The 21,861-nt window shown below is 44.6% G+C and overlaps 2 protein-coding genes and 1 non-coding gene across 4 annotated transcripts in view; 2 read left to right on the top strand and 1 right to left on the bottom strand.

Annotated features, from left to right (window-relative positions):
* LOC139339228 (guanine nucleotide-binding protein G(olf) subunit alpha) overlaps nucleotides 1–8,974 on the top strand; it is a 44,983-nt gene extending 36,009 nt beyond the window's left edge. For both annotated transcript variants that reach the window (XM_070974754.1, XM_070974755.1), the window contains exons 6-12: nucleotides 2,747–2,801; nucleotides 2,912–2,985; nucleotides 4,295–4,353; nucleotides 4,558–4,678; nucleotides 5,778–5,908; nucleotides 5,995–6,062; nucleotides 6,478–8,974. In XM_070974754.1, coding sequence (XP_070830855.1) covers nucleotides 2,747–2,801; nucleotides 2,912–2,985; nucleotides 4,295–4,353; nucleotides 4,558–4,678; nucleotides 5,778–5,908; nucleotides 5,995–6,062; nucleotides 6,478–6,624 — 655 coding nt within the window. In that variant the 3' untranslated portion in view covers nucleotides 6,625–8,974. The remainder of the gene's footprint in view (nucleotides 1–2,746; nucleotides 2,802–2,911; nucleotides 2,986–4,294; nucleotides 4,354–4,557; nucleotides 4,679–5,777; nucleotides 5,909–5,994; nucleotides 6,063–6,477) is intronic.
* A 1,258-nt stretch (nucleotides 8,975–10,232) lies between these two features.
* On the bottom strand, nucleotides 10,233–20,793 carry mppe1 (metallophosphoesterase 1). Its single transcript, XM_070974756.1, has 9 exons — nucleotides 20,242–20,793; nucleotides 20,004–20,112; nucleotides 18,257–18,360; nucleotides 16,489–16,569; nucleotides 15,496–15,604; nucleotides 15,170–15,250; nucleotides 12,880–13,002; nucleotides 12,527–12,667; nucleotides 10,233–11,190 (listed from the first exon to the last, which is right to left on the bottom strand). Exons 1-9 carry the CDS (start codon nucleotides 20,490–20,492, stop codon nucleotides 11,005–11,007), a joined length of 1,185 nt encoding a protein of 394 aa, XP_070830857.1. The 5' UTR covers nucleotides 20,493–20,793; the 3' UTR covers nucleotides 10,233–11,004.
* On the top strand, nucleotides 17,342–17,433 carry trnar-ucu (transfer RNA arginine (anticodon UCU)). Its single transcript is given in 2 exon segments — nucleotides 17,342–17,378; nucleotides 17,398–17,433. It is a non-coding gene; the product is annotated as a tRNA-Arg (tRNA).
* Nucleotides 20,794–21,861: the final 1,068 nt, after the last annotated feature.

Below are 21,861 nucleotides of genomic sequence, written 5' to 3' on the forward strand. Positions count from 1 at the left end.
GTGTGTGTGTGTGTGTGTGTCCGCCCGCCCGCCCGCCCGCCCTGCTGACTGTCTTCATTAGCAACATGTTTTATAAAGTCACCCCCCCCCCCCACACATTTTGGATTTTTTTCACTTGTAGTACGGCCTGCATTAAACAGGAGAGGTCGCAGCATAATTAGTGCATTCACAGGACGGGCGTTTACCAGAGAACGCCTCCCTCTGTTTTTCTGTGCAGAGCATGTGCCACTGTCGGTCGATTGGAGGGGCAGAGCGATGGGAGACTGTCCACTAGTTTATCAATGGTGGATGGCCACGATTGGCCAAATATGGCTGAAGTGAAGTCAGAAAGTATGAGCACCTGACCTGTTATTAAAAGCAATGCTCTGCAGTGCTACTAGCAGTCATTAACTCCTCAGGTTGTCTTAAAATTTCGGGTATGGAAGGTCTTAGAGGGGTTAAAGTTCAGGATAAGTTCAAGGTCTAAAATCAGTTCAATTTTGCAAAAGTAACAACCATCTGAAGGTTAAGTTAGAAGTTAAGACGCTGACTTTAAGCTGTGGCGATGTGGTGTGCATTTGTCATTTTTGTGACATTTGAGAACTAAATCAGCAAGTCAATAAAACCAATTAACAGATGAATCATTGGTGTAATAGTACTCCGTCGCAGACCTAATCATATGCAGGCAGAGATCTTTTATTTTTTTATCGCGAGCTGATTGTAGACAGCTCATCCTGCGTTACGTATCCCATGAAGGTTAGCAGCCGTCGTCTCCTCTGTGCTGTGTGTGCTGTGTCTGGTGATACTGTGGAAGCATCTACTGTACACGACCCCTGTGTGACAGAGTCCAGCGCTCTCTCAGAAGCAGCCTTACTTTCCTTTTGGGTGGACCGTGCTGAGGCAGAAATAAAGTCGGTGTGATGAAAACGTTGTCGGAGCACATGAGCAGCGTTTCCGTTATCTAATGGTTCATAATAGAGCATTCATTCAAGGAGTTCTGCACGGGTGTGTGAGGTGCGCTACTTTTAGGGCTGAATTGAGAATGAACTGACAAACCCTGTCTGGCTGAAAGCGTACGGAAACCCTGACGACCACTCTTATGCCCGTCAGGTTTCTTGTACGCTGAAGCGGTGTTGACTGTCTTGTGACATCCAGAAGCCACAGACGGTTGGGGTGAAAAATGAGGGATGGTGAGATGGCTGTTTGGTCCATGTGTGTCCTACATACAGGACTCACTTTCCAACTTCAGCTTTGGGCTGGGAACTCTTCCCCACCCTTACTTCATAGGAAATATACCTCACTCTTCTCTCCATTTTATTTATTTCTTAACAATATTTTGTTGAGTCACAACCTAACCTCGACCACTCCTGAGCTCTGATTGACTTGGATTTAACTAATCCAGGGTAACAAATAAAGCTGCAACTAACAATTTGAAGTCGGCCAAAAACTAATGAAAATGCCAGTTACAATTATGCAAAGTGACATATTTTAATAGCGTGATTTGTCCAACAGTACAGAACAAAAAGATGCTAAAGAGAAGAGAAGCAACGAGTTCTCACATTTGATATGAGAAATTTTTGGCATTTTTGCTTTAAAAATTTACTGAAACAAATGTCAAAATAGTGATTTCTGAGAGAGAGAGAAAGGGAGAGAGGTTTGTGTCTCCTCTCTGTGACTTTTAGGGGTGTTTAGGTTCTTTTTGAGAGAAACATATTTGCATTTCATGCTGACAAAAGTATTTGTACCACTCGTACTTTCAAGGGCATTTTTGCTGTGGGCCTTGGTTGATTTCAGACTCTGATGTGGTCGACTGTTGCCCCGTCCTAAGTCAGTTCAGCTAACAGAAAGCTAAATGGCTACATTTTCTGGAGAGACCTACTGAATGTTCAATGACTGTTTTTGGGAAAACGTAAAAAATGCTCACATGTCCGTCTAGTTGTAAATCTTTGTGTTATGTATTATAATGCACCTTGTCTCTGTTAGTGCCTTGTCCACAGCTGGGCCTTTTTCCTTAAGTCTTTACACATTTTGGCCCTTCGACCAGCATTGTTTGAATCTTTTAATCGTGTGGTCCAGACCATCCAGGGGCCTGTGTGACCATGTGTCCCCAGCCTCGGTGTCCTGAGCCTGCTGTGCTGCAGAGAGGCCCAGCTGCAGCTGCTGCCGCCGCTGCTGCCGCTGCTGCACATGCTCTCTCAGTAGTGAAGAGACGGCAACAGCAAGCTGTCTAACCTCCACAATAACCGCCTTATGTAATCACTCTGGCTAGAGACAGACCAAAATAGCCCAGACTGAGCAGCCCTGCCCTCTTGTGGCAAGCAGCTGTCTCAACACCGGCCTGCAGAGCCTTTACAGGGAGTTAGACATGGCGGCCGCCTTTTGCAGCATCCTGTGCAGCTCACACGAATGTCTAAATAACAGTTCAAAATGATGCAGCACAACAGAAGGGTTTCATGAATGATGGGACAGTTGTGATTTGAAGGCTGCAGGTCATAGTAGGCTCAATGAATAGATAAAATTGTGTTGCATTGGTGTAGTATGAGAGTGGCCTTGGCTTTCTCTGTGAGATGAGCTCTGTTTCCCCGTTTGCTAGCTCATTATGACTCTTTGTGGATTCAGCTTACCAGTATTTATGGACACAAATCTCATCAATTTCCTAGTTTTTATACGTAGTGACATTAATTTGTTATATGTATTTGTGGATAAGTCTGTAGAAATTTATAGAAGCTAGTGCACATGCTAAGCTGTTCTGTCTCTCTCTTTGCAGTTTCCTGGACAGAATTGACTCCGTAAGACAGAACGACTACACACCAACGGACCAGGTCAGTCCTGCCATCAATGTGCCCACTCAAGCGCTCGTAAATTGCCTCCTTAAGTTTGCTTTGCGTGAATTTTACTGAATTGGTCACGTCCTCATTTCCATGTTTTGCAGGACCTGCTACGCTGCCGAGTGTTAACTTCAGGGATTTTCGAGACGAGGTTCCAAGTAGACAAAGTGAACTTTCAGTAAGTCTTGCTCAGCACCTCTGCTGCCATTCTGGACACAAAGTAGCTTGTTAGCATCTCATGTATGTTTGCAGATTTGAGAGAAAGACTGCTTACATACATTTCAAATGATAAAAATCCACCGGAAAACTTACTTTCCTGACGCCTTGTAATTTTTACTTGAAAATCTAACATCAATACTGTAAATCAGAAAAAAGAAAACCTAAATCCAAACACAGAACACCCAGATTTCCTAGTGAAACTCACCAAAACACACGTAACACGAATATGAAGTAACTTTCTCAGTTATTAAGAAAAAAAAAAAGAAAACATAACATGAAAGTCATGATCATCAGTGTGCTTCCACCTCACCTTTTACCCACACCTTTATAAAAGAAATACGTGCATGGCCCACTGAAGGAAGTGGCGTCCATCCCGAGGACGCTCCCCAGGCATTTTTCCACTTTCTATGATCAATTTGCCACCAAACATTTTTGAGGCGATCCGCTTTTTTAAAACATTTGCCCTCTCGGGTGTTCTCGCTATATTTACCTTGTCCTCGTGTTGAGAGCCTGAAATAGATCGTCCGTCATAAATTTGCGCCCCGTAATGGCAGTGTGTCCTCGAACAAATCGCTGAACCCCAAGCTGCTCGGCAGCCGGGAGCTGAGGTGGAAGAGAACATCGAAATGCAAAATGAATCTTCTGCGGTGGACCGATGTGATTTCTGCGCCGGCTCAAAGTTATTGACCAATCGGTTGCAGTTACAGGAGCAGTCAATAAAAGTTGGAGTAAATGTTTCGTAACTGCTTTGATATTGTCAGATGAGATGACCCAGTTCCGCCGTCACAGACACAACAGACTCATTCTACCATCTGAAACGGGCCTTTGTATCAAATTATATCATCCTGAATGATTGATGTAAAAGCTCTGGGGCGTGACTTCCCTTTGGGTGCACATTTAGCATTATTCAGCTTTGATGACTTGCAAACATCCAGCCAGGGTCACACAGTGTACCGAGCGCAAATACGCTGTCCTTAATATTATTTATTCATTAATTGATTATTCATGCATCCAGACTCGTCCCGTTAAGAGCGAGGGCTTCGTCTTGCAAAGCAGACCTAAGACCAGGAGCAGATTCCAGCTCGACACAGAAAATCTTTTGTGAAGACCTTAAAAAAAGAGAATCTTTATCTGAATAATCGTTAAGATAAAACTGCTCTGAGGCCAGCCAGCTACAGTGCAGTATGTACCAACGTACCCTCTTTGATGAAAGAGGGCAGCAGTGAGTGTGTTGTTGTGTCTGACCCAGTATTTTGTCTCCTCCGTAGCATGTTTGATGTCGGGGGCCAGAGAGATGAAAGGAGAAAATGGATCCAGTGCTTTAACGGTGAGACTTTGAGCCTTTTTGTTCTCGTTCCTCTTCAAACAGCCACGCCGTACGTCCTCGGCCGACGGCGCGTTCTCCTCCCATCCCACCTCATCCGCCTTTAAGTTTTTTCCACCAGCTTCAGCCTCGCTTCACCTGTTATTTTTGGGTTTTCCTGTGATATCAGAGAGCCGTCCTCATGTCCTTCCTCTCCTCTCCTTCTAGACGTCACTGCTATCATCTTCGTGGTGGCCAGCAGCAGCTACAACATGGTAATAAGGGAAGACAACAACACCAACAGGCTACGGGAAGCCCTGGACCTCTTCCGCAGTATTTGGAACAACAGGCGAGTCAGAAACATGAGTGAAGTTTGATCCCAGCGGTTCATTCCTGTCATCTGGAGCTGCATGTCAGGTCCAGGAGGGACATGTCATACCTGTCACACCTGTTACACATGTGATCTCTGATACTTAATGTAAAGGGAATTTGTGTGGTTTAATGGAGTAAAAAAAGGCCAAAAGCTGTCCGTCAGATATGTGTAAATATTCCGTGCAGCATGAAATGCACAGTGTTGTTGCTGAACGCGTTCATTGAACGTCATATTTTGGGCAAACGTGAACTGAGCGTACTGTATTACTGCCTGATGAACGTTACTGTGAACTCGTTCATTCTGGTGTCTGTGAACGGCACGCTCTCTCAGTTTAACTTTGTCCAATGGGGTGCCAGATTTCCATAGAGCCTGTCAGGCGAAAACCCGGCTAAAACACACCGTAAACAGGCCTTAATATGTAGCGGAAAAAACACCCAATGTGGCAACACCAGCCACCAGTGTAACACCGCCGCATGCGTCATCAAAACAAAAAGCAGCATGGAGGCGACAAAGCAGCGTGGAGGTGTCGCATGATCATTTTAACGAGTTTTCTGACAAGGTCGGTGAGGATGGAAAAATCTGACATTTCTGTGCAAACTTCGCCCGCCGGCTTTCAAAAAGAAAATCCGCACTTCAGTCACATGGGGCGTTAAAGCAACAATGGGGAAATGCTGTCCCCTCAATGCTAATGTAAACCCTGGTTAGACAAGGATTCAAAATTGGATATGAAGATGAAATCTGACGCATAGTTAGAGTGTTAAAACTGTGCTTCTATAGGGGCTGTGGCAATAATTTAGAAAAATAATAGCTCGCAGCAACATATGGAAAAAAGAACCAGGAACTAGTTCATTTTTGGAACGGTGAACTTAGTTCAAAAATTTTAATTATGAACTATGAACTGAACTAGTTCATTTTAAAATTTGTGAACTGAACTTTGAACTAGTTCATGTAGAAAGTGACCTTTCCCAACACTGGAAATGCAAACCCTGTGTTTCCCTTCTCATGTGCTCATATGCATGAATTATCTGGTTTTAATGGTCTTGTTGTTGTTGTTGTTTGTGGATTTGTTTTTCAGATGGTTACGCACTATATCGGTCATATTATTCCTGAACAAGCAGGACATGCTGGCTGAGAAAGTATTAGCTGGAAAATCCAAAATTGAAGACTACTTCCCCGAATATGCTCGCTACACCATACCAAATGAAGGTTTGTGCCCCGCTAACACCCCGAAGCACTGATTCAGCCCCTCGTCACGTCTGTTAGTGCTGACTGTCCATCTGTTCTTCTTCCAGCAACTCCTGAACCCGGCGAAGACCCCAGAGTGACGAGAGCTAAGTTCTTCATCCGAGACGAGTTTCTTGTAAGTGTTTCTCTGACCGCCCGGACTGTTTGAAGAGCGCTGAAGTTAATGAATGTCCAGCCGCGAGCCGCCGTGTCCCGTTAATCCCTAACTCAGCGTTTTCATGCCAAATACAAACCAGCTGTTGTCTTTTATGTTGCTTTGATAAAATACTGTAAAATCAAGTAAAATACAAAATTCAAAAGAAGTGCAGCACTGCAAAAGCAAACGTTTCGGGCCTGTGTCAGGAGCCAAAAGCTCGTTAGTTAAAGGCTAAAGTGAAGAGGAAGGTCAAAGGTCAGGAACGACGACAGAGCAGCACACCTGAAGACTGAATTCAGAGGCTAGCTCGAGAAACTTCAGGGTCAAAAATGGCCAAAAGGCGTCTCAGGTCATATTCGGTCCGGCTAACGCGTGTCCCGTCTCTCCTCCTCAGCGGATCAGCACTGCGAGTGGCGACGGCAGACACTACTGCTACCCCCACTTCACCTGCGCCGTGGACACAGAGAACATCCGGCGGGTGTTCAACGACTGCCGGGACATCATCCAGAGAATGCACCTGCGGCAGTACGAACTCTTGTGATGGGAGACCGCCTCCGTCAGCCTTCTGTGTTTTTCTCCACCATTCTGCATCCTTGACGAACCCCTCCTCTTCCTCCTCCTCCTCCTCCTCCTCCTCGCCCCTCCTCCCCCAAAGAAACCCTCAACAGCCCCTGACCACCCCTCCTGTCGAGGACTATGAAGTACTACTGAAGTGTGTCAAATCCTCTTCCTCTTCTTGACTTCTTAGCTTTTTCTACTACTTTTTTTTCTCTCTCTGAGACCGATTCGTCCCCATTTCACCGCCGTCAAAGGAAGGTTGGGGAACAAAGTTGTTGCGTGCCGCTTATTTTTTTTTCTTCTTTTTCTTTTAATCCTTCCTTTTGAATGCCTTGATTTTTGTCATTCCACTAAGCCTTGGGCTACCTCCTTTTTTTCCCCCCTGTGTGCCCTTCTGTTTTTTGGCTTTGTCATTGGACCTGGACTGGTGGGTGTGGATACATAAAAACACACCTACAGGACCTCAGTGTAGAGGCAGTGTGTGCGTGCGTGTGTGTGTGTGTACTGAAGAGAAGGAGGAATGCCATGTGAGCGAGTGCATGTGTGTGTGTGTTTATGTTTGTGTGTCACCTGCCGGTTAAAGCTGGCATCACCACCACGACCTTTGCCCCCCCCTTTCTTTTTTCTTTCTTTTTTTTTTTTTTTTTTTGCCCCGTCACCCCCTCTGACCCGCCTCTCCTCTCCACGCGGAACACGATTGGACGGCGACACCGGAGAGCGTCGGGAGCGGACGGAGGGGCACCGAGTGGATGAAGAGATAAATGCACTTTGCATCAGGTTCCTTAATAACTTTTTTTTTTGTTGTTGTTGTTGTTGTTGTTGTTGTTGTTTTTTCTCCAGAGGAAGCATACACACAATGTAGCATCACAATATTTATTACCCTGTCACGATGTTAGCTTGCCGAGCTGCAGGGTGCACCGAGCAGCCGAGAGACGTGTGGAGCGAGAGATTGAAGTGGGGGGGGGGGGGGGGGCAGGAAATCCGCCGACGCCAAGAAGGATTTAAATGAAGGAAAAGGGACTGAGCTCTCCGCACCTTAGCCCTGCTGCCTCCACGGACTCGGACCTGCCTCCTTTTTCCACACAAACCATCCTTTTAGCTTAGAGATACTGATGGGACGGGAGGGGGGGAGGGAGGGGGGGAGGTGGGGAGGGGAGGGGAGGGGAGAGAAAAATGTATTGTTCTTTTTTTTTTTTTTGGTTTTGTTTTTGTTAACTTGTACACTGTGCAAGGTTGAATTATCCTGTACAGACTGTAAAATGTAATATTATTTTGTACAACTTAATTGAAAGAAAAACAAATCTACTTGTAGATCTTTGTGCCTTGATTATGGCTGTACCTGTAAATGAGCTCAGATGTAAGTATGTTTTCGACTGCGCTGTACAGCTTGATGTCAATCTCTATCAGCAGCAGAAGACTGCGGGTAGGGGACTTTCTCTGTAGAGTTTAGTTTTTTCTGGTTTATAAAAAAAAAGGAAATGCTGTTTAGTAAAAAATAAAAAATAGGGAAAAAATCCTAAAAACCTGTATACATTATGCAAATTAACCACTTACCTGCAGTGAAGACCAGATGTTGCAGCGCCATGCCTTTTTTTTTTCTTTCGTTGGTTTTATTTTTCCTCCTCTTATGTTTTTTTTTTTTATTATTATTTTTTTTTTTTTTTTGAATTTCACAGCTTTAAACAAACATTGGAAATCCATTGAAAGTGTCCAAATTGCAACCTGGTGTTGTTTTAATAGGAACCAACGTTTTTTCGATATGAAGTGTGTCTGAGATCTGTACTGATGTGCGTGCCTGTGCGCATGTGTACATAAAACAAACATAGACTCACAGACGCATTGTGTGTGTGTGTGTGTGTGCGTGCGTGTGTGTGCGTGCGCGCGTGAGGACGGGTGTGCGTTGTGTGTAAAATTTTATAAATGTATGTACATGTAAATTTATAGGTCTATATAAATATATATGTACAATTATACATGTTTAATTATGTGTGTGCCTAGGTGTACATACCTATGTATGTATACGGTAAATATGTATACATACACACATAGGAAAGCATGTTTAGAATGGAGATGAATAAATGAGAGCGTGCAATATTAGTGATTCTTTGGTCCTTTGGAGCCATAACCGATGGCACAGGCACTATGAATGTGTGAGCAGCACCCAACAAGACGAGCTCTTCTCCTTGTACAAACAGCATCAGCCTTTTCTTCTGCTACAGTACACGTCTATCCCCAAAAGAGAGTGAACTGACTGGAGGTGCAAAAACCTTGTTTGGCCTGGGAGGATGATTAAATGACATTTTTATTTTCTTTAAATAAAGAGGCACATTAGAGGACTTTGCTTTATTTCCATCTTGGTGTCCAGTTGTGTCCAGATTTGTTACCGTGGAGGGTTTTTTCTGTTTTTTCTTCTTTTTTGGTTTTGTTGTTTTGCGCTTTCTGTTTGGTTTGTTTCGCCGATGCTGCAGCGGAGCTCGTGCGTGCAGTAGATGAGCGTGGGTGAGTCGCGCTGGGTTTGTTTGGGTGTAAATATAGACCTTTCAGAGCAGGAAAAGCACAGGTGATAGTAATAACATCAGCCACGGCCTCATTCCATTCAGGTGTCCTCGTGAGCCAGCAGGACCGACGCCAGGAGCCTGAGCCCGAAGCAGCTAAATGGAACTCAGCCGTCATTCATTTTCTTATTTACAGCTGTGCTTTCCCTGCTCTCTCTCTCAGAGGGTCGTCCTGATGTTCCCTTGCTCTGACTGACAGGCCCCTCGCAGGTGCTCTCGGCCTCTCTCTGATTGGACCTCTGCTCAGGTTAAAGGTGCCGAGGATTAGCCAGGTCTCAGGACTCGCAGTGTGCGTTCGCAGTGTGATCCGAGTGTAATTTCAGTGCTGTAAAGCCAACAGGGGAGTCAGGGAGACGTCAAGCAGAGAGGTCTAATCAAGGGAATCGTTATAAAAAATAAAAAAATAAAAAAAAATCACCTGTGCGGGTCTAATGTGGCGTTCAGGGGCCTGTTCAACAAAATGAGCTCTGATTAAGAACAGACGAGGGATTATATTTTGAAAAGTAGCTCAGTTTCACGTTATATTAGGTCACTCCTGATGCAGCGAGGTAGGTCTGAAGTTATGCTTCGCTGATTTTCCACATGAAGTTCATCCCGGTCACAAAGAGGATGAAGAGAGGGCAGCATGGATCAAATTCTGCATCATAAACGACATTTTATACAACTCCGTGTCACGATAACGAACATTTTCTGAGAAAGAGCAGAGAAACGAGACAGGATGTTTTAGTTGATCGACGGACTAGTTTTAAAACTCTTAAAAAAAAGCATTTTTCCGGCCTCACTTAAGTATATTTTGCTTTCGGGCTGTTGGTCTGAAGACGTCGCTTTGGGCTCTGAGAGTTTCAGGCATTTTGGGTACTGAGGGATTAATTGAAAATGAAAGTGATTGTCAGAAGCAGGCCGGTGCTGGAATTCATTTCCTTTGATTAACACCATGTTGTGTCCATCTCTGCCTCCTGGGTTTTGGAAAGCCAGGCGTAGACTTCAACACCTCGTCACATTTTAGCATTTCGTCCATGGACTGATGACACCATCACTCTCTAAAACAGACCTTAAGATCCTGATTTATTCATGTTCAGTTCATCAGAAACGTTTTGACAATTTGGCAAAAACCCTCACAAACATTTGGCACAGAATGTCAGCAATAAATATATTCAGATATGCATCATAAAAACGAGAAACCCGGGTGGATTAATCGGACACCAACGACGGAAACGAGTGTTCAGAGTGCGAGATGAGCAGCGTGTTTACATCAGGTCACAGTTAACATCAGAGTGAAGAGACATAAACCACCATCTGACTGCACCACCCTCAGTCAGACCAGGGACAGGTAGTATTTACATATGTACTTGTTTGAGTTGTCTTACTGGAATACCACGTGTGTGTACTTTCTAATATTCAGCCAGTGACAGCAAAACTGTGGTGAAGTTACTTTTCTGTGATTGAAAACGTCCTGATGCCTCATTTTCACGAGGCAGTCAGCTCCAGCTGTTTCCCGACGAGGGTGAAACGAACACGTGTGATGATGGCCCGCATCTGCTGCGCCGTCACAGGCTACAACCGCACCATCATCATCACCATCAGCACCAGCAGCAGCAGGGACAAAGTCCTCTAAAGACATTTAAAATACATATTCGTGTCCTTCACAGTGCCGCAAAACATTTGGACAAACAAATCGAGGTTGTATGAACAGATTTTCGACCCGTTCGGAAGAGGAGCGTCACATTTGTAAATCCTCACTTCAGGTATTCTCCACCGCCACCTCCACGGCTCTGTCCTGGGACCAGGTGCACTCTGGGTAACGTGATTCACAGCGACTTGTGCTTCCCCAGCAGGCAGAGGCTGAGGCACTGCAGCAGGCCTTTCATCCACATGCAGTGAGCCAGGAAGAGCAGCAGCAGGCAGGCGCCGGCCGAGCAGTACACGCCGATCACCGTGCTCTCCTCCGGCAGGAAACACTTGGACAGAGCGTAGCTGCCGGGCGACACCGACGCCTGAGAGGAGGCAGGAGAGAGCAGGAGGACAGACGGCTCAGAGGTGATGATCAGTGTTAACATCTGCACAGGCGGCCCTCGGCCGCCAGGGGGCGTCCAAAAATAGAAAACGTGAGGTCGCTGCAGATTTTAGTCTTAATTTGATTATTTAAAGATTATAGCCCCAATGACCCAACTCAGGGTCTGTGACAACTGGGTAATCTCTGCCTATGACGATAATGTGATCTGGTCGAAAGCTCCTGCAGTTAAACTGAGTTTACAGTTTCAGTTCAAAATTTTAGGATTATTATGAATAACAGGTTTTTGGGTCACTATATCACATTTTGAAATCTGGGGAGGAGATAAAGGAGTGCTTCACATACAAAGACGTAGAATGAGCATAAAAATAAGGATGAAGATGGAATAAAAACGAATGTTTCGTCACAGGATGGAAAATAAAATCCACTGAGGTGGAAGAAGGAGTCAGAACTCATTATGCAGAACAGCCCATGTCAGAAACATACATGTTATATCATTGAATGAATGTATTAAAAGGAAACTACGCAGGAATTATCCATCACTGTTTGTTAAACAGCTTTCAGTGCTGTGTGTGCTGCTTGCAGTCTGACACCTTAATGTCACCTGCCTGCTGTTACTGGCTGGAGGTTACACGGCCAATGCCCAAAGGCTGCAGCTCAGAAACGTCCCAAACGGAGTCTCTGCAGATACAGACACGCCTCAGGGGTCATAAGTGATGACTGAGAGGGATTATTTTTGTATGAGTCCATGTTTTTAGGAAAATCCTGCACAGTGTGCCTTTAACGTTTCAGTTTAATGCTGCATCTGGTGCAGATGGCACCACATTTAACTACTTAATGTACCGCTGGGTCGTTTAATCTGAAACAATTCATCATCTTTTATTTGCAGGTTATTTTTCTGAATCTTTTGAATATTTTCTGAAACTTTAAAATATATGTAGTGGAGTTAAAAGCGCAATATTTGCCACAGAACTGCAGCGGTGCAGCATAAATCACATAAAATGGAATCATTCAAGTTCAAGTATCTGAAAATGGTACTAAAGTACAGTAGTTGAGTAAATGTACTTAGTTACTTTGCACCTGTGGGACCCAAACAGTAAAGCTGTGGACTGAAACTTGGGATAAATCTGATTGATAATTGTCTGCAGGGCTTCATTTGATGCTTCGTTATTCTAAAAATATTGATCATCGCTGCTTCAGAGCTGAAGAACATGAACCCAGTCACGCTCCTCAATCATTCGCCGTCATTGGCTGACATCGCCTCTGAGTGACCCACTTCACAGCGGCGCTCTGCGGTGGATGCTGACATCGTTACTCACCAGGATGAAGCTGGGGTTGTTTCGGTTCCTCCAGCTGAAGGACGGCACGCTGATTTCTGGGTACTTGTTGTCATGGAGAACCTCACATCCGCTGTGGGTGTGTCCACTCAAGATGAGGCGGGGCTTAAACCACTGCAGCAGCTGAGGAGAGAAAACCCACATCTACCTCAGACCGGTTGCGGCTCGCTTACATCATCATCATCATCATCTGCTGCTTCTGTGCGGGACCATTTCTGACAGCAGACGGCTGCACTGTATTCTAATTGGATGAGAGCGCTTCAGAAAAGATCCGTGCTTTGAGAGAGAGAGAAAAAACCAGCAGAGGCGGCATGATCAGACTGCAGAGCACTCACCCTCTGAGAGGCCTCCTTCGACAACACGTCATACTTCTCTCTGAACAGCAGGTGTCGCTCTTCAGGCGGTGCAGCGTCCAGTCCTGTGCAGCCGGCGTCGCTCACTCTGTACAGAGGATAGTGCTGGAGAGCAGGGAAGACATTTTCACTCTTAAATGATATTTTGCAGCTCTGAAACAACTAGAGAGGAGTGAGGAGAGTTTATGAAGTGCTACAACAACAAATAGCCAGGAAACTGTTGGTTTACTGAATCACGTCTGCGAAGACAATTCAATCGTAAATTAGCCAATTGACTGAAAATGAATAGTCAGCAGTCAATCTGACAGCCAAGCACCTGTTTGCAGTCATTTGTTAGAAAAATACAGGACATTTGCAGGTTCAAGCTTCCCAGATGTGAGGATTTGCAGCTGCTGTGTTCTTCATACATCTGTAAACTGAATATCTACCAACGGCTGGTCAACCAAAAAGAGCAATTTGACGTTACTGAGCTTGTCTTAGTGGGTGATTGTCACTATTTTCTGACATATTCCAAACATTTGAAAGAAACAACAGATTAATCAACAATGAAAATGGAATTGGCCATTTGTTCATTAATAAAACAAAAAAAACTAACAATTTAGCCACTTCGTTGTAAACATGCAGAATTTTATCATTTTATTTTCATTCCTCATAAATTCAGCCTGGCATATTTGTTCTTTTTAGAAACTTCTGGAGCTTTTAAAGGACGTCCTGTGGGTCTCAACAGTATTTGGATGCACCGCACTGAGTTCACACCATCACTGATGCAACTAACAACTGCCATCATTTCATCACCAGCCGTGACAGCTCGTGAGTCTGTGTGACACTGAGGCAAAATTTGGTCCTGGAGACGCCTACTTGAGCTTCCACTGAGGCCGTTTTCAGTTCTCTGGCGGGTGTCCATGGTCACATTTTTTCTATATAGTCACAACTGTGGAAGCCACAGCCATGGAGCTGTGCAGGTATGTCGTTGAGGTGAAAATTAGGGCAGAGTTTGAAGACAGGTGTGGCTGAACTCTGTCTTTATATAATATTCACTCGCCCTATGTGTGAGAAACCATCACTGCTCAGTGCATTCATTGTTCCTCTGCATACCATCAGTGAAGACATCCCTTCTAATGTCGTCACAAGAGAGCCCAAAGTGACGCCTTCACAACCTTTTTTTTGTTCCACCAACAGTCTAAAATTCAAAAATATTACAAATAAATCCACATTATTACGAGAATGAAAAGCAAAAGCAGCAAATCAACCACGTGAGAAGCTGCAACCATGAAATGTTTTCTCTTAAAGATGATTAAAAAATGACAGAGCCCCTAAAGTGCCACGAAGAAAAAACAAAACCATATTGTGCGAAAATCGTGCAATTGTGCAAAACTGTACTGCGCATGTTTAAGCGAAATCGAGCGCACTAGATACTAAAACGTACGCACGATATACTAAAACGTTCGCTCAAGATACAGGTATTTCCCAGACTTGTCCGTGCATACAGCTCTCCATAGTGACCACTTTAGATGTTCACAGCCACAAACGCACCCAATATGCACTGTTATGCGCACAATTATCTCAAGCATGATTTAGCTAAAACGTGCGCACGTTTTAATATCTCGTACGCTCGTTTTAGTATCTCGTGCGTACGATTTAGTATTTCGTGTGCTCGTTTTAATATCTCGTACGCTCGATTTAGTATTTAGTCTGCACGATTTAATATTTCGTGCGCACAATTTAGTATCGTGCGCTCGTTTTAGTATCTTGTGCGCACGATATAGTTTTTTTTCTCCATAAAAAATCATTTTCAATGAACTAATTAATTGAGCCACAAGTCCTGTCAGCTGCACTTCTACATTTTCACGTGTTTTGTGTGTTAAAGTAACTAAAGCTAACAGATCCAAAAGTACAATGTTTCCCTCTGAAATGTAGTGGAGTGGAAGTAGAAAGTATCTCAGAGTTGTAATTAATTGCAGTACTTGAGTAAATGTACTTCCAGTTGGGCTTGAGCAGTGTGAACTAAATGTTTTGGTTATTTTTTATGAATTTCCTTTCTGTGTTTGAGATCAGTGAGGAAACACAGTCCAGGAAAAAGTCGCCTGAAACACTGACAGACAGGACGAACAGTCCCACTAACCAATAACCTTTCACTGCACGAGACTTTGTGGGCGTCCAGACGCACCCTTTAATCAACTAATCGTTTTAGCTCTAATCCTTTCCCTGCTAAATGTTTCCACCGGAGCTTCTGATGCTTCAGGTGTTCACTCAGAGGACACCTGTAGTTTACCTGCAGCATGATGGGCGGCGTGGGGGGGTAGACCTGCGAGCCCTCGCAGCTGTCCGTCACTCCGCTGCCCGCCTGCGAGTTCTGCACAAAGACAACATCAGCTGACATTTCTCTTCCACATCCCTCTCCTCCTGTTTGCCACTTTTAATGCACAAAAAAAGAACAAAACTCCTGCTGCAGGTGCGACTCAGCTTTAGATATGAGCTTATTTTTTTTTTCACTCGACTTTCAGTCTTTCACACTTCATGAGCACCGGCAGCAGCAGAGCGCGTTCCAGGTGCTGACAGTGTGAAGGTGAGCTCTGACTCCCGGAGACTTCCTCCCACCTGAAGAGAACAGTTGAGGTCTCTGGAGAGTTTGATCAGCTCCTTCTCCACCGACTGGCAGATGGGGCATCCGTCACCGTGCAGGGCCACGCTGTTCACCAGCAGAAAGCTGAGGAGAGAGAGCGGAGGAGCTGCAGTGAGGCGGCAGAGACGCGTCACACGATACTGTGTTTATCCTTTATTTAATCTTTAAATACCTTCATGCTAAACTGCACAGGTAAGCACAGGCAGGTGTGGTCAGGTGTGGCCCACACCCGGCTCAAAACGCTCCACAGTATTATCCTGCATGTGTTCAGAGTGCAGCTGCAGGAAGCCAACCCTGCATTACTTTACTGGACTTTTTGAATAAACGGATGAGAAGCATTTGTGGACATTATTGTGAACATAAACATCTTTGTATTATCTAGTTTAAAGCTAAATATTGCCATCATAAATATAGTTTTATAATAAATGTTTGGTTCTAGCAGCTTTTGTCGTGAATTAAATGTGTGTAATAAAGGCGTAATAGCTGTTATTAGCATTAATTCTTTTTTTTTCTGATTTGTTTATGCAAGTACAGCAAAAAAAAAAAAATACTGTAAAATTAACAAAAGGCACAAAAACTACTTTTAAATCAGTTATCCTCTATTCCTTTCTCTCTTTTTTCTACATATCCCAGAAATAACCGCCATTGAATCATTGAAAGCAGAGTGAAGTATCACCACTCCTTTGGCAGATTGCAGGAAAATTAGGACTCAGGAACAAGCTAAAATGGGTGGGTGGGGGGGCGTTTGCTGTATGTGGGTGCATGCTGGTGTCAGATACAGCACCCAGTGTGAAAATGGACTTTATCTGCAGATATTTAAGATCTGTGGAGGGGTTTCCTGCCTGTCATCTTGTTGTTTTGGGGTTTTTTTTGGCACAGGCTGACTCAGAGGATTAAACCTGTGACCTTCCAGCCTGCTGAGCCACATTCCTGCAGCTGCGTTGCCGGTCATGTGTGCTTTCACTCACTTGACTCCCTTTTTGGTGACGATCCTGGTGGAGGAGGCGTTGAAGACCTTCTCAAAGCGCTGCAGCTTGAACCAGTCCATCCTGCGGGGAGACACAACACGCTCGTCACGCGAGGGAACCTGCTGCTCGGTCTGCCACGTCTGTCACACGCTGTTACATAAGAGCTCGCTTCCTGCTGCACGAGTCCAATCGCAGCGCACACGAGCCGCTGCATGAGCCCACATTTCTGAATCACAGGCACCAAATGCTAAACTGTGGGATGGTTTTATGCGGCTCGTTGTGTTGGCTTTCACTGCTCCTTCCCCTGAGAAATTAAGAACAGTTGCTAACAAAGAGCGTTAGATACAGGGGGTGGACACAATAAGCCCAACATCTCTGCAACACAATGCAATCCAGCGATGCAGGCTCAAAAATTACCATTAGGTTTAATCAAGACCTCTTTGAAAGCGGAGCACGTGAGCTCTCCTCACCGTTAGATTGCATTTTATTGTCCGTGTGCTTCTTTCAGGTTTGGAGCCTCTTTCTTACAGATCTGTTTCTATTTGTTTTCGAATGAACCTTCAAGCTCAATATTCAGTCCACGCAAACTGTCAAAAAATGTGTTGTTTAATTGTTTAAATGATGATGATGATGCGTTCAGGACTCCAAACGCAAAGTCTGGGGTGCTGTCTCGACTCAGGACTTCAAAGACTCGGGGCCTTCGTGTGACTTGCTAAACAATGACTTTGTCCCACCTCACATTTAAGTCCAACAGATGTCAGAATTAGCTCTCCAAAATGAGTTCTAGCATGCAAATTCCTCTGGTCTTTAAAGCATAGAAGTGGTGCTCTTATAGACATACTTACATATATCTGGCTCTGTGGCGCAATGGATAGCGCATTGGACTTCTAGTCAAGCACCAGAGGAGTGATTCAAAGGTTGTGGGTTCGAGTCCCACCAGAGTCGGACTTTTAAACAGACTGTGTTTACAAAAACAAAACAGACTTGTATATATATTTCTATTGTTATATTTTTTACTCTTTAATAGCTTATTTTTTGTACATGTGTCCTGCACCAACTTCACCAAAACAAACTCCTCGTATGTTTAAATTGTTCTTGGCAATAAAGCTTTTTCTGATTCTGATTCTTACTCTTGAGAAATGCCACAAAAAGACCAACAAGGCTCTGTCTCTCAGCCTCAAGCCCTCTATTTCCAACTAAAGACATAAATCTCTCAATCTGGGCCGTAAATATATAGTTTAATTGTTTTAAAAGAGGCTAATTCATTTCCTAAAACAGCTGGGCACTGTACTTTTTAACAAACCTTGCTCAAACTGGAGCGATAATGTGTTCGTTAAGGACTATTTTCTGCAGCGGATTAATACACATTTGGCGCTCCTGTGAGTATTCTCTTTTCTCTGACCCAAATTCCTAAAAACAACTCAACAGACACGATGCCAGAGTCCTTCTGCCCTGACTGCTCTGACTTCGCCTGAGCCATGAACACAACATGCATCAAATTCCCCCCAGCTGGCTCACAGTCAAATCCTTCCTCACAGGTTATTCAGTGCTGACAGTCCTTTTGTCCCGACTGTTTGTTGGCTCTGCACTTCAACGCTAAGAGGCTCTTATCAACAAGTCAAAGCGAAGCAAAGAGCGAGAAAAGGAGAAATGAAAGTTCTCATTTTACTGGGACCGTGCGCACAAACCCCTCCCTGAACGCCACGCAGCTTCATCAGGAGTGGCTGATCAGGCTGGATAAAGGTTGACCAGTAGAAACAAGGCTTACTCGTAATGGAAGCCGATGTCGTGATTTCCAACCAGTACGACCAGTTCTGTGTCGGTGGAGTGTCTGAACATCCTGTGGAAGCGGCGCACGTCATCCTCCCAGTGCTGCAACACAAAGAAGAACACAAACACAGGCTGAAGCGGGTTTCGGTGCAGGCCTTTAATAAGACCCGACTCCCCTGGGATGCTCCTGGGAGATAATGGGGTCTCTGAGGGTCACCAGCAGCCCCCACGGGCAGCCGAGCCAGGCGGCTTTGATTCAACCTCCAGATTCAATTTTGCACCTGCAGAGCCCTTTAATTACACCGAGCTGTGTGTTCACACCGTGTTTTCCACACTGACGTGTCTGTAAATGACTCCTCGATGCTACTTTTAATTACGGCTGAAGCAGTTCATCGATTGGCAGCAGATTCATGTACAAAGTGACAAACATCTGCTGGTTTTGGGTTCTGAACTGAGCAGATTTGCTCCTTTTTCGTGTTTAATATCATTTTTTTTAAAAAGGGTTTTGGGCTGTTGCTCAGACAAAACGAGAAATATGAAGATGTCTCTCTGGGTTTTAAGAATTTTGACGGAAACTTTCACTATTTTCCAATATTTACAGTTAAAACAATGAGTCAAAAAAGAACATGGTCTTTAGTCGCGGCCCCAGTTTTAATATTATTTCTCTTTCTGCAAATTCAGAGCTTTGAATTCTGCAGGGGGAAGCCTGGAACAATTACTCAGCTAACTGTCAAATATTTGCTGCTTAAACATGAGGATTTGCTGCCTTTCTGTGTTTAAATCATTTTAAATTGGACATCCTTTGGTTTTGGACAATTTGTTCGGACATTACAAACAATCTGAAGCTGCAACTTTGGGCTCATTTTTCATTATTTTGTGACGTGCAGACTTCATGTTTACGCAATTAAGCAATAAAACGACTGAGAGATTAATCGACAGTGAAAATAATTGTTGGTTTCAGCCCTATTTCAGACAAAACAAGCGTGTCTGGATGTCAGCTTTGGCTTTGGTGACTTTTCACAGACATGTTTCACTGTTTTCTGACACGTAAACCAAAAAAATAAACCAACTAGTCCAGAAAACCACACAGCCAGATGGATCCATAAGGAACACAATCTGCAGCTGCACGTCCTCTTTCAGTGTTTCTCCTTCTGCAAATTCAAAGATTTGAGTCCTTCCTCTTGTGAAAACTCTGCCGAATACGAATTGCAAAAGAGATGCCGACCAAGAGTGAAAAAGAATGAGGAAGCTGACGGGCGAACATGGCAGATTAGTGGAGATTTTACAGTCTGCGGGCTCTGTTTCCTTTTTTAATGAGGCTGTGCTTTGTGCAGCACTTGCTCAACACTTCCTCTTTCTTCTATCTGACTTGATGGATCCCGTTTGACAATCTGGTGATAGATGTGTGAGAATTCCCGGGGGATTTCTTGTCTTCCTCAGGCTGGGTGGATGTAGCGTGGAGGGCTGAGAGGATGCAGGCTGCAGCTGCTGCTGTTATTCGTGGTGTTTTTCCTCAAAACCTGCAGCCTCTCGGGCCTGGATGGCACAAGATGATGGTGGTGACCGGCCGGCCTCTGCTCTGCATCCACATTCTGCTCTCTCACAAGCATCACCACCACCACCACCACCACCACCACCATCCTCATCATCATCATCACCATCATCATCATCATCATCATCATCAAAAGCACTGTGGGTTTGCAGACAAAGCAATAAGGGGGGAGAAAATGAAGGCTCTACGTTACCTTCTGCGAGCTCCACTTGCCTTCGTCGAAGATATCCCCGAGAATAAACACTATTTCGGGCCTGAGCAGCCAGAGAGCGGTCTGGAAAGCTCTCTCCATCTGCCATTCCCTGTGTGTTTGGAGACAAGTACGCGTTATTTGTTGTTTTTGTTTACAAATCACTCCCGCAGAGCCCGGAGCGCAGACGGATGGAGAGAGGAGCAGTGATGGATGGCTTCATGATGGAAAATGACATTACCTCCTCAGCTTGTCGAACCAGTGTCCCCCGACGGCTCCGAGGAGGTGGGTGTCCGACAGCACCATAGCGCGGACCGCTGAGTCCATCGGCCGGCCGTCGATGCCCTCTCCGCCCCGGGCATGGCTGATCTTCGGCCAGGCGCACTTGAGGATGGTGGGGAAGTAGATGAGATACTCGCAGAAGAAGAAAGCGCCGCCGATCACGAGAATCAGCAGCACGGCGACCATCCACTTGACGCTGAACCTCGGCATTTCTTTGTTATTTTTCGTTCGGGATGCCCTGAACTGGCGCACTGGCGGTGATGGAGCGGTCCATGAGGCATCTTCCCCTCTTCCAGACCCCGCTGTTTAGGTCCCCAGCCGTGTGATGCTCATGGCAAGTTGCTGTGAGGATACGCCGGATGAACAAAGAGCTCCGCGTCGAGTCCCGGTGAACCAAATGTGAGATGAAAAGTTAAAAACGTCCTCTGATTTGGAAGAGGCGGCCGAGAGAGCAGCAGCCTGCCGCTGTTCACTGAGCTCAGCGCCTCTCTGCTCCCAAACGTCAAGCTACAAACATTTCCGGTGATCGGTTTCAAAATAAAAGCCGACTCTACAAGCTTTCACAATAACGATCAGAGCTAGGAGGGAAGGAGCAAAACTATACATTTTTGTAATGAATAAATAAAGTATAAATTAAACAGCCTCACAAAACAGAATAAGACAAAACAAGGCAGCCATGCGCAGTATAAATGCCCCACATTTGTTTGACAAATACACCTGCTGACGTTACACACAGAACATTAGTAATCGAGTATTTGTATATACTGCAGCTTATTATATACTGCAGCATATATTCATAAAGAACTCAAGTATTTTAAGTTGTAAAAGCAAATGTAATAGAGTATAAAGTACTGTAATTGAAAAGGTGTCAAAAAATCGGGGGAAAGTTGTTGTTGGCTACCTCACATTTGTACTTATATGCAGTACTTGAGTAAAAATACTTACATTAGTTAGAGAGAGACTTGTGGATGGGTGGGCTGCCAAACGCTTTAGTGTTAGAAATCCGACAAACATTAAAAAATTTACACTTAAATATTAAATCGAATATTTTTTTTACTTGAATGAAAAAAATCTTTATTTAATCATTTTTAATTGGAACCTTCACTTTTTTTGTTTAGCTCACGACGTAGCACATTATTCTTTTTCAAACGTGACAAATTTAGCTGACTTAAAAACAAAAGCGGCTAACTTCCGGTGTTTTCCTTGCTAACACCTGCTAGCTTGACTATTGTCAATGTATGTGTGTTCGTGTGTGTTTGAGCGCGCACGCGGGGCCGTGGGAGGATGGGGGGCAGAGGGGGGTTTAAAACACTTGAATTAAAAGTTGTCTGTCTGGTCTGTCTGTAAACTGTAAAAACTATTGATCAGCGCTCATCTGATCAGTGAGGAGAAACTCTGGTTTCTGTCCAGGCTAACAGATGGACTCCAGCCAACAACTATGGGACAAATGAGATTAAGTGATTTAAGGAGAAATCTAATCAGCAGAGACTTCAACTGGAACCAGTGAGGGCTTTGAGTCGCACAGCAAGCAGCTCTAACAAAACCGGCTTAATAATAGCCTGGTGGCTGCTGAACCAGT

The sequence above is a fragment of the Chaetodon trifascialis genome, chromosome 11 (assembly GCF_039877785.1).
Source record: "Chaetodon trifascialis isolate fChaTrf1 chromosome 11, fChaTrf1.hap1, whole genome shotgun sequence".
Lineage (NCBI taxonomy): Eukaryota > Metazoa > Chordata > Actinopteri > Chaetodontiformes > Chaetodontidae > Chaetodon > Chaetodon trifascialis.

Coding starts and splice junctions, on each gene's coding strand:
- mppe1 (XM_070974756.1), bottom strand. CDS start 20,492: ATGCCGAGGTTCAGCGTCAAGTGGATGGTCGCCGTGCTGCTGATTCTC. Junction 20,113..20,241: donor TGGTTCGACAAGCTGAGGAG/GTAATGTCATTT, acceptor CCAAACACACAG/GGAATGGCAGATGGAGAGAG. Junction 16,570..18,256: donor GACATCGGCTTCCATTACGA/GTAAGCCTTGTT, acceptor GTCTCCCCGCAG/GATGGACTGGTTCAAGCTGC.